The sequence below is a fragment of the Chanodichthys erythropterus genome, chromosome 13, assembly GCF_024489055.1.
Source record: "Chanodichthys erythropterus isolate Z2021 chromosome 13, ASM2448905v1, whole genome shotgun sequence".
NCBI classification, from domain to species: Eukaryota; Metazoa; Chordata; class Actinopteri; order Cypriniformes; family Xenocyprididae; genus Chanodichthys; species Chanodichthys erythropterus.
In genome coordinates, this window is record NC_090233.1 from 18,980,186 (window position 1) to 18,992,453 (window position 12,268).

Sequence of the window (12,268 nt, forward strand, 5' to 3'; positions counted from 1 at the left end):
GATTTAGTAGTCTTAAACTGTAAAATTGAATTCAGTTCAATAATTAATGTTTTATCAGAGTAAATAGGCTATTAAAAATCACAACTAGCCTAATATTAACAATTTATTACTATTATTATCATCATTATTTGTTATTATTATTGAAATATTAATACATTAATAACTAATACTAATTAATATGGTCAGTAATATTTCATAATTTATTAAATTCCATAATTTAATTTAGTATAGCTAGCCTATTAACGTTAATACAAGCTAGGCTACTTCATAAATTCATTCATTTGTTATTATTTCATTTGTAATTATTTTAATTATTTATAATTATATCATTTCTTTTAGTTAATACTAAAAGTTAATAATTAATAAAAGTAAAGTTCAGGTTGTTACTTTGGCGCCGCTGTGATTTTGCAGTACATTCCCAGACACTAGAGGGCGCTAAAGCGCTGCGCTCTCTTCTAAAATCACGATCACAAATAACAACAGAAAGAAGAAACGCACAACAATGTAGCATAAAACTACTTTGAACTTTGAAGACATCATAAACAGTACATGTTTTAGAAAAGGACCGGGATATGGATCATTTTAGCACATATATCGCTGTGGTGTCAGCTGTAACTGTGGTGTACCTCTTTCACTCAGTCTTTTACACTTCTCACATCTCCTTTAAAACTCATACAGTCTTTGACTCCCGGAGACATTTGCCAGGTTCTGTTTACCTTTTGACCAGATACGTTCATGAATCTATCCGCAAAAGACGAGGGCAAATGTGGAAAAACAAAGACACAAATGACGAGCTTGTTTTCACTTTGATCAACTGCAGGTAAGTTGACTTATTAAAGTGATAGTTCACCCAAAAATGAAAGCTGTCATTCACTCACCCTAAAGTTGTACAAATTTCTTTGTTCTGCTAAACACAAATATATTTTGAAGATTGTTTAGTTGTGGGGAACCACTGAATTCCATAGTAAGGGAAAAAAATACTATGGAAGTCAATGGTGCCCCACAACTATCCCTTTAAAGAAACTTTAATTGAATTTATATGAGTGATTGAAGTATATGATTACCAAGTAATTTACATTCAAAAACAAATATTTAGGCTATTTTATATATATATATATATATATATATATATATTATATAATTATTTTTCTCTAACTAAATGAATATACAGTACATTTCTGTTTTAATGAACATCTGTCAAGCATTATATATTGTCATAATAATGTTAGAAATCTTAATGAAACTCATTATAAACTCATTGTAATTGTTTGGTAATCATCTGCAGGTATGATGCAGTGTCTTTGAGGAGGTTCTGCAGTGTTTCAGGTTATGGTTGGGACTATCCTGACAGCGTCTTCAGAGATGTTCCCTTGTGCTATCCTGAGTTTCTCTTCACCAGACTGCTCAGCATGATTGTGTGCTCCGAGAGATTCAAACTAAGCCCTTGGGGTAAGATCTTAGCATGTGGGTTGAGCACAACCCTTAATTTGGAATCAGTCCTACTGGGATCAAACAGGAATCATGGAAGGATCAGATAAGATCGCATGTATTTGTCCCAAAGTCTGTTTGTCCAGTCGGATTTCATTTTATTTGATTCATATATGATTTTTTTTTACCTCTTTAACATTTACAATAAAAAAAAATCTAACCATAATTCCTTTCGAAATATAAATTTAAGTTTTACGGAGATAATGTACAGTCAGCAAAATAAACAGCCATTTGAAATATGAAAAAAAAAAGAATGACCGGAATCACATTTTTCCAGAGAACTCTGTAGTAATATTATATAACTGATAATAAACTTTAGTAATCCACATCAAATTATCCAAATAAAATATTTGTAATGCTCAAGACTCTTAACCTGAGAGATGAGAATAAACATGAATATCAGTGTTCATATGCATGACGATTAAATGTGTTATGCCTAGTGTTATTTTAGTGTCATTGAGACACTATTATAGTTTTTATTAATATTTTTAATTAGTTTTTATTATTATATTTTCTGTTTTCATTGTAATTTTTGCTGAAGGTTTCCTAATTAGTGGTCCAAGCGTGCCAAGTGCTGAAAAACCCTATTGTTTTTTAATTAACTTTTTAGGTTTTTTTAGTACATCAAGTTAAACTAAATGAGAAATGTTGCAAATTAAAATACATAAAAATGTAAACTTTATTTTTTATAATAATTAATTTTATTTCAGTTAGCATTTTTTTTTATATATTAAGTAATGTTTTTTATGGTTTTCCCTTAAAGGGATAGTTCACCCAAAAATAAAAAATTCTCTCATCATTTACTTGCTCCAAAAGTTGTTTCAAACCTGTATAAATTTCTTTGTTCTGCTGAACACAAAGGAAGATATTTTGATGAAAGTGTGTAACCAGGCTGCTTTGGGGCACCATTGACTTCCATAGTAGGAAAAGAAATACTATGGCAGTCAGTGGTGCCCCAGAACTGTTCAGTTTCCCACATTCTTCAAAATATCTTCTTTTGTGTTCAACAGAACAAAGACATTTATACAGGTTTGGAACAACCTGAGGGTGAGTAAATGATGATGGAATTTTCTTTTTTGATGAACTATCCCTTTAAGTTAACTCCAATAAGAATCTCTACTCTTTTCTGCAGGTCTGTTGAGTGTCTGTGAGACCTTGAGTCTGACTGAGCCTGTGGATGAACTGAAGAGAGGGACGTTCTCCCTGCAGGCCAGAGTGCTGGAGTACAGGACTGTTAGTGCAGGAGTGGAGGTGGATCTCACTTTAACCGCATCCAGACATAATCAGACTGTATGGAGCAGCACACTGACTCTACTTTCTCCTAAAAATAAATTCAGGCATGAGGCTCAGCCTGACTTAGAGATCACCCACAGTAAGGGACCCAATAGCTCAAATCGGTGGCTGTGAAAAGCTGTTTTCTCTTCACAAGGGTGTTTGTCCTAATGCAAGACCCTTGCATGAGACACTTCCAGTTGCTGAATGATTTGAACCTGTGTTTGTCCCCAGATCCTGTGTCAGAGAGATGTATCAGCCTGGCTGTTCCTTGCTCCACCGGTGTGAGTTGTGCCTGGGTGTTTGGTGACCTCTGCCCTCTGCATGTGTTTTCTTGGCTGAGGTTTACCTGTCCCACCGCACACCCCCTATGGATGTTCTCCAGGTGCATGGCAGAGATGGAGAAGCACAATGGTAAGTAATGTTTGAAGGGCTAATCACACCATCAGTGGATCGGCATAAATGTCTTAGGTCCATATTTACACTGCTTGAATTTATGTCTTTCACACGTGAAATTTTGCATTGTGTAAATAGCCTGTCTCTGTCTTTTTGTGTCCTATTTATTAATTTATTAAATTACTTTGGTTAGAAAGTTTTAAATGGTGTTAGTGTTAAACTCCTGGAGGGCCACAGACATCATTATATAATTTATTACTTATATATTATATTAAATATTTTAATATTTATAATTTAAATATTGTGTATATATATATATATATATATATATAATCTTTTTTCATAATTGTATATTATTTATTGTATATTAAATTATATATATATATATATATAATCTTTCTCCAATGTCATTTCATCCTCTTTTCTCTTTTTCTATACCTGTAGGAATTGAAGTGGTGAGAGCTCCTCTAACTGTGTCAGTCTGTTACAAACAGCCTGTGTCTTTTCCAAGGAAATTCACCATCAGAGTCAGTAAAAACACTACTGAAACTTCAAGCACAGCATCATTTTCAATGGAGGACCACAGAACCAGGACACTGTACCTCTCAGGACAGATAAAACAACAGGAGAAGGCAGAGTGATGGTGATGTAACTCTTACAGAAAGGATACTAAACGCTTAACCTTCTGTTTTGGCATGAAACAGAATTTCCGAAAGTCTTTTCTTCCCTATTGTGACTTATATTTGTTCATGGGGAATTGATTGGATGGTTGTTGTTTACTATTGGTGGATCTCATGTGAGTGACAGGTTGTCTGGTGGAATGCTGATTATTTCTAAAGACTGGAGAAACCTTGGAAAATGTTTGTTAGATCGCATGGATCCCACATCAGAAATATCAGATATATCTGGACCCCAGACTCTGAATCCCTGCAGAAGATATCAGTCTTCTATCAGCCTGGGAGTTTGACTGAGAAAGCCAGGAAGAGCAGAAGCAGGAGACAAAGTGAATGAATGAAAAGAGCAGAGTTTATTGATTAATCTTAGTAGCATGTTTAAATGCTCAGACTTCATCTGAATGTCTCAATGCTCATGCTCAGACTTCATATGACCAACAAATCCAACGTGTTATTATACCACAGCAAGAACAATAGAAAATTCTGCTTCACAACATCATCTTGTGACCTTGAAATGGAAACATTCTCTTAACTCCTACTCATGAAAACAAACTTCCCTTCAAACCATACAATCATAAGATTAAACAACATAGCAGGCATTTCAAGAGCATGGAAATAAGTAAAATAGTAAGTAATATAAAATATAAAAACATAAAATGACAAATGAATAATAACAATAAAATGACGAATATGTTATCAATCATATAATAATATGAATAAATGATTAAATGATAAATCAAAAGACAAATGCATAAATGACTAATGAATATAAATGATCATAAAATTAAATCATAAAAAAAATTAAAATTAAACAACACAGATATATGGTTGCTCTCTAAAGTAACACACACAGGTTGCTATTGAGAATCCTTCATCATGTAGAACTCTATGTATTTTTTTGTGTGTGTGTGTGCAAAGAAACACAATAAATAGTACTATAAATAGTTTTATAAAAGTGGACAAAGTGAATAAAATAAATTGTGATAAATATTGCCCATCTAAACGTGATTTTAATTCTACATTTTTGTTTGAATTCAGCCTAATTGGCTTGCATTTCTCTAAGAATATTGTATAATGTAAAGCATTGTACATGTGCAGTGAAATCACTTTTAACCGGCGTCTATATCAGTGGGGGAGGAGTTGTAGATCTGTATCCTGTGAGTGGAGGGCTGTTTCTCATGAATATTTCACTCTCTCCCCTCTTTTCTTCTTTGCCCTTCCCCATGCATACACACATGTGTGTAAGTGCTCCGTGTGTATTATTCATTAGTATGTTTTCAGCGTATATGAGGAGGGGGTTTCTCACAAAAGCCCTTTTCAGAACAAGATAAATATATATAACTTTTATGTCTACTTATCTATGTAATAATTCCTTTTCTCTGATTTCATGTTTTGATGATTTGTAGCGATAGTTAATTTGTTACATCTTAACTTTTCAGATCAATTTAACCAGCTCATGCACCCGTTTTTAGAAAATAATCTGATGTTGTTGTTTACTTTAAATTTGTTTACTTAGAAAGGTTTTAATAATAACCCAATAACCTTAATTGTTCTCTTTCTCATTTTTGTAAATGCATTCTTAATTTCATTGGAATTTGGTGGATAGATGGATTTTTATAAATATAAATATTTTATAAAAATATTATATATTTTAAAAACATGTATTTTTATGCTACTTTAACTAATCAACATAAGCTAAGCAATTTTTAAGTGTTCTTTTAAGTTATACAAGATTAATTTTTTTTTTTAAGTCAGTTTAATGTAATTTAAGTTGAAATGACTTAAATAGCCAAGTTAATTTTACTTAAAATTTTAAGGCAGTCTTTTTTTTTTTTTTTTTTTACAGTGTTCTTGTAAATGGCTGCATGTTTGTGAAAATTATAATTAGTTGTTTACTTAGTGCTGCACATTTCACATAACCACAATTAGTTAGGAAATACTCCGTTATAAGGATCAGTTATTGATGGTAATTCTTGTGTTGTCTGTTTTTATAGTGACTTTAACATTTAATATTATGAGATAGGTGCTTTAAAATATACATTTTCATTGCAGAAATATTACATTGCATATTTTTGCAAATGACACATTTGCAAAGGGAATGTTTGGAAATCTAAAATTGATATTTCGCACTAGCACATTAAATCAAAAGATACAAATAACCATCATAAAACTATTTAATTTATTATTAAGTGTGTGTGTGTGTGTGTGTGTGTGTGTGTGTGTGTGTGTGTGTCTATATATATATATATATATATAATTAGAGAAACTAATATCTGGTCTAAGACTGTTGTGTAGTAAATTCTTGACTATACTATTCATGGCCTAATAGACATCATTAATTTATAAAGGCCTGATTCTGTCGTGTGTAATGTGCAGTCATGTGTAATCGGTGTGTTTGGAGTGGTGAGTAGAAACGCTGCTGTGATCAAAGAAGAAAATAATGAAAGTGTAAGTTCAGTACTGTCTTATAAGCTTTGGTAAGACTTTGCTATTTTATTTCTAAAAAAAGTGCTTTATTGTTTGTGACTCAGATGCGTCTGTTTTTGTGTTCCTCTCGAGTGACGGCCGCACCAGATAGAATGTCTTTCTTCCTCTGAAAATGCCTTGAAGTCTCTTGGGAACTTTGAGTTATTTTTGCTGCTTTTAAAGGCTTCACGTCTGTATTCATCCTGTGCAGAGCACCGGGGGAAAAACTGCCCACCTCCCATTTCCATTCCCTCATCCACTCCTGTTTCTTCATCTTTCTGTTCTCTCAATATTGTAAAGTGTCTTAGTGCATTTGGTCAGATGTTTTGCATTTTTTCTTTGTTTGCAACATCTGGAGCATTAATGGTGCTGTATCTGTGGATACTAAAAGTAAAGGGATGGATGTTGAGGTATTAGTGTGGTAGTCGAAGGGCACAAGGTTAATTACTTTTTTCGTGGTAATCCTGAATCTGTAGAGGATTTAGAGGAGATCTTATTTCTTTTTGTTTCCTTGACGGTACAGATGTGACCTGTCTCTTGGACCAGCGCTCTCCGAGGTGTGTTAGAAAGGGCTTGCCATGGTCACCAAAGACAACGCTAACTCTGGTGAGTAGAAAAGGATCACAGGACACTTTAAACTTTAAACATGTTAATGCAATAGAAACATTTTCTCATTCAGATTTGTAAGATATAAGATATGGCTGAGATAGATATTTGTACGCTACCTTTCAAAAGTTTGGGGTCAGTAAATTTTTTTTAAATTAAATTAACACTTTTATTCAGCAAGGATGCATTAAATTGATCAAATATATGTTTCTGTTTCAAATATATGTTCTTTTGAACTCTCTATCCTGCATCACAGGAATAAATTATGTTTTAAAATACATTCAAATAGAAATTGTTTTTTTTTTTCAGAATTTTTCAGTTTTTACTATATTTGTCATCAAATAAATGCAGCCTTTGTTGAGCATAAGAGGCTCTTTCAAAAACATAAAAAAAAACTTACTGACCCCAAATAATTTAAAGGCAGTATAGACAGACAGACAAATTGTAAATTCATGATAAATTCTAATTTTTATTAGTTTGCTAATCATATTTTTTTATTATTGTTCAGTGATTTGAACAAACCACAAAGACTATGGGCCCTATTTTAATGATATAAGCGCATGGTCTGAATCCCATGGCACAGGTGCACATTTAGGGTGTGTCCGAATCTACTTTTGCCAGTTTAACGACAGAAAAAATGGTCGGAGCACCAGGTGCGTGGTCCAAAAGGGTTGTACCTAGTCTCTTAATGAGTCATGGCTGTGTTTTGGGCATAACATGCAATAAACCAATCAAAATGTCATCTCTGTGTATACAGTAGGATAACTGCGTTGGGCTGAAACTAGTAAAAAACACTTGTGTCGCGCCTAGCGTTGCATTGTGCCAAATGTATTATAGGGCCATAAGTGTTAAAGGGTTAGTTCACCCAAAAATGAAAATTCTGTCATCATTTACTCTCCCTCATGTTGTTCCAAACACTTTTGTTCATCTTCGGAACACAAATGAAGATCGTTTAATGAAATCTGACAGCTTTCTGTCCCTCCATTGACAATCTATGCAACTACAACTTTCAAGCCCAAGAAAGGTAGTAAAAACATTAAAAGTAATCCATCTGGTCAACTTTGGGCAATCTGAGTTCAAGTCCCAGCTCGTGGACCTTTCCTGATCCCATCCCCTCTCTCTCTCCCACTTTGCTTTCTGTCAGCTTACTGTCTTATCATAATAAAGGCAAAAATTTGTACGTGATTTAACCTCAGTTTTAGGAAGGGACGCGAGTGCTTTGTTTGCGCAAAAATGCATAATTTACCACTTTATTTACAAAATATTGATTTCCAACATGCTTTCAATGTAACAACGTTCACTCTTGTGTCAACACATCATGCATGCGTCGTGGTGCTCTGGTGAACGCGTGCTGGAGCTTAATATTTTGTAAATATTAAAAGTGGTAAATGATGGTTTTTTTTCCCACAAAACAAATCACTAGCGTCACTTCATAAAATTGAGGTTAAACCACTGGCGTCACATGAATTACTTTAATGATGACTTACTATTTGTCTTGGGCTTAAAAGTGGTAGTTGCATAGACTGTCTATGGAGGGACAGAAAGCTCTCAGATTTCATTAAAAAGATCTTCATTTGTGTTCTTAAGATGAACGAAAGTCTTACGGGTTTGGAATGACATGAGGGTGAGTAATTAATGACAGAATTTTCATTTTTGGGTGGACTAACCCTTTGCATATTAAACTTAACATATAACTCAACATATAACTCATCCCAGACATGAATGTTACCTCAAATTGTGTGGCTTGTTAAGGAGAAGTGTATATAGAAAATGTATTTATAGCAATATGCGTCCTCTTTTTCACTGTCCTAGGCTCTATTGGAAAGACAACCTGTGTGAAGAAGCAAAAGTGTATCATGAACAATTCTCAAAAGGCTGGGAAGCATTTCAGGGACCCGCAGAAGACCATATTTGAACCTGAACTGACCTTAGAGGTCACGGCTAATGATGGAAGGAAATCAAATCTGACAGAGGTCGCAGCAAATGGTGTTATAGAAAATGCTGTGAATGAACAGACATGTAATGTATGGAGTGTTTCCAATCTCCAAAATCTGAAAGAGATGCAATATCTGCACCACGAGGCTGAGGATAGTCTAATCGACGCGTCACTGGACATGGACAAGTCATCTCTCATGGGTTTCATCGACTCCAGTAACCTGGAGAGCTCGGAGGATGTTCAGACCGTCCCGTGCATCCAGGTGGACGTTAAAACGGATGTGGTGCTGATTGATGAGGATGATGATGATATGTCTCTAAGGGAGAGGACAGTTACGGACATGTCTACTACAGACGGGAACGCGGCCGAACTTGTGTGTGGGCGTCTTCAGTCAATCTCCTCTGACTCCTCCCACTCTTTGTGTGATGGGCGGAGTCAAGAGCAGGGCTCGACCATGGAGACGCCTCATGAGGAGCAGGAGCTGCCCAAAACACACAAACGCTCATGCTGCCTCTGTGTTATCATATGAGGTTTCTCTAAAAAGGGCCAGTATTTTACACTTTTTGACCTGTATTTTTTTTCTTAAAAATAATTTTATAATGTTAAGGCCTGTTCACATCTAGGATGACAATAACGTCAACTATGTAATTTCGTTCTGTTTATCATGAGCACACACTGCAGTTTTGTTGTCTGTCACTTTAAATGCTTGAGCGGATTCTGATTGGCTGTCAATGTTTTTCTCGTTCATCAGCTGGTTGTCAGAATATGCAAAATGGAAATACTCGCGGACTTTATAACATTTACAGAAAAGGATATAACCATAAAATCATAGCATAAAATAAGTTGTATAAAATAAAAAATGTAAATCATAGTATAAAATAAAGGTTATGCAGAAACCACGTGTCAAAGGCAGTGAACAGCACGCGCATCTGTCGAAGCACGAGAGTGGACGAAATGGTAAACGCTTATGCTTTTGTTTGAAGTGCTTATAAAGCACGTTTCGGACATCCTGGATTGAACCTTTCACGGAGCAGCTCTCTCTGTGTCCTCCACTATTTTCCATATGCGTTGTGTTTATAGAAATGGGTTATTCACTAGCCTACTGTAAATCGATGTGACCGACTAAAGGCTTCCGATGGTTTCCGAGCACAGCGCACAGAGGCAACTAATCGCGAATAAATCATTGTCGATTATTTCCATTGTCGATAATAATCTATTTACCGATTAATGTTGAAGCCCTAATATCTTTATTGTTATAGTTATCGTCCTTGGTGTGAACGTACCTTTAGTAAAGGTTTCTTGCACCCAAAACTCAATTAATTTATTAAGTTTTCCATGACCACTTTTAAATCTCTCTCTCTCTGACCCTTATAATTAAACAAGCTTAATTGTCATTTTAAAGTCATAAAATGACATTTGTAACCTATTTTACTTTCATAATGTGACATGTTTCCTAGTGAAAGAATATTTTAATGAGGAAAAGGTATAGGGAAGGACATTTTATAATGTTAGTAAAGGTCATAATCAAATTGTTCATAACCATTTTTAAATCTCTCTTGAACCCTTAGAATTAAACAAGTGCATTTTCCTTTTAAAGTCATAAAATTATGTTTGTAACCTTTACTTGCATAATATAACATATTTCCAAATGAAAGAATATTTTAATGAGGAAAAGGTAGGGAAGATCTCAGATTTACTTATTGGATCATGAAAGGGAGCTCTTTTACATCAGAAGAAGAAAAAGCCTGTTTTCCATGATATGCCTTCTGAAGGAGTAAATTTGTTTCTGCATGGGCACAGTGGCTGTGAGGAAATGGTTTAAGGTTTTGAAAGCTGATGCTGCCAGTCATAGCTAGTTTAAACCTTACCACATTTTTTATTTATTTTTTATTTGGGCTGCTTTTCCTGTGCGTCTGGCACAATTGTTTTTTGTGAATTATACATTTTGTGTGTATTTGTCTTTTATCTCAGTTGTGCTGTAACCCTGGGCTTGTGAAATATTCAGGGCTGAGTTTGTAAGAGGTCAGAAAGCATCACAGGAAATGTGCAGGTACAATCAACTGCACGAAACATGAGAAAAACTCTGATATTTCTAGCTAGGCAAGCTCAGTTCGGTCGGTGACCAAAATGTGTCAGAACACTGTTAAAAACACAATGTAAGTACGATTACATCAGAGGTGCTATAGTGGGTGTTAACCTGCATTAAAGGTGCCCTAGAACCAGTTTTTACAAGATGTAATATAAGTCTAAGGTGTCCCCTGAATGTGTCTGTGAAGTTTCAGCTCAAAATACCCCATAGATTTTTTTTAATTAATTTTTTTAACTGCCTATTTTGGGGCATCATTAACTATGCACCGATTCAGGCTGCGGCCCCTTTAAATCGCCTATTTAATTTCGCTATTGTTCTTGCTTGCTTACCTAGTCTGATGATTCAGCTGTGCACAGATCCAGACGTTAATACTGGCTGCCCTTGTGTAATGCCTTGATCATGAGCCGGCATATGCAAATATTGGGGGCGTACATATTAATGATCCCGACTGTTATGTAACAGTCGGTATTATGTTGAGATTCGCCTGTTCGTCTGAGGTCTTTTAAACAAATGAGATTTACAGAAGAAGGAGGAAACAATGGAGTCTGAAACTCAACGTATGTCAATTTTTGATTCTAGGGCACCTTTAAGAGCATAATTATTACTAGATACACCAGTTTGGGGTTGGTGAGATTTTTTTAAATGTTTTTGAAAGAAGTCTCTTATACTCACCAAGGCTGTAAGTATTTAATAAAAAAATACAATAAAAATAGTAATATTGTGAAATATTATTACAATTTAAAATAACTCTTTTCTATTTGAATATATTTTAAAACATAATTTATTCCTGTGATTCAAAGCTGATTTTTTAACATCATTACTCCATTCTTCAGTGATCCTTCACAAATCATTTGAATATGATAATTTGCTGCAAAAGAAACATTTCTTATTATTATCAATGTTGAGAACTGTTGTGCAGCTTAATATTTTTTTAAGGAAACCTTTTTTCAGGATTCTATCATGAATAGAAAGTTCAAAAGAACAGCATTTATTTGAAACAAAAATCTTTTGTCACATTATAAATGTCTTTACTGTCACATTTGATCAACTTAATGCGTCCTTGCTGAATAAAAGTATTAATTTATTTCAAAAACATAAATCTTACTGACTCCAACTTTTAAACAACAACTTTAAATTACATTTGAAAGTAGCTTTAATTTTGGTACCAGTATTTAACAGAAAATACAGCATCTTTCCACTGCCAGTGACGAATGAGCCCGACGTAATATTATCTGCATTTGTTAAAATGTTTTTTTCAAACAAATTTTTTACCGGACTGCCAGCTTTTTACACACAACATGTATATGCTTAATTAGGCTAAAAAGCTTCTCATTTCTAAGA

General features: G+C 34.3%; 1 protein-coding gene across 2 annotated transcripts; it reads left to right on the forward strand.

Annotated features, from left to right (window-relative positions):
• Positions 1 to 480: 480 nt before the first annotated feature.
• si:ch211-12e13.1 (uncharacterized) lies at positions 481 to 11,575 on the forward strand. 2 transcript variants are annotated; one of them, XR_010896920.1, is made up of 7 exons: positions 481 to 820; positions 1,286 to 1,449; positions 2,621 to 2,860; positions 2,995 to 3,174; positions 3,601 to 4,457; positions 6,820 to 6,902; positions 8,715 to 11,575. XR_010896920.1 is itself a non-coding variant. In XM_067407102.1 (5 exons), exons 1-5 carry the CDS (start codon positions 573 to 575, stop codon positions 3,795 to 3,797), a joined length of 1,029 nt encoding a protein of 342 aa, XP_067263203.1. In that variant the 5' UTR covers positions 481 to 572; the 3' UTR covers positions 3,798 to 5,503. The 2 variants fall into 2 exon arrangements, 1 of the variants encoding a protein (XP_067263203.1); XM_067407102.1 differs by lacking the exons at positions 6,820 to 6,902; positions 8,715 to 11,575 and having other exon boundaries at positions 3,601 to 5,503.
• The last annotated feature ends 693 nt before the right edge of the window (positions 11,576 to 12,268 follow it).

Bases quoted from the DNA above. Each gene is read 5' to 3' on its own strand.
- si:ch211-12e13.1 (XM_067407102.1), top strand. From the start codon at position 573: ATGGATCATTTTAGCACATATATCGCTGTGGTGTCAGCTGTAACTGTG. The intron at 2,861-2,994 runs GTAAGGGACCCA...GTTTGTCCCCAG, and splicing joins TGACTTAGAGATCACCCACA to ATCCTGTGTCAGAGAGATGT. The intron at 3,175-3,600 runs GTAAGTAATGTT...CTATACCTGTAG, and splicing joins AGAGATGGAGAAGCACAATG to GAATTGAAGTGGTGAGAGCT.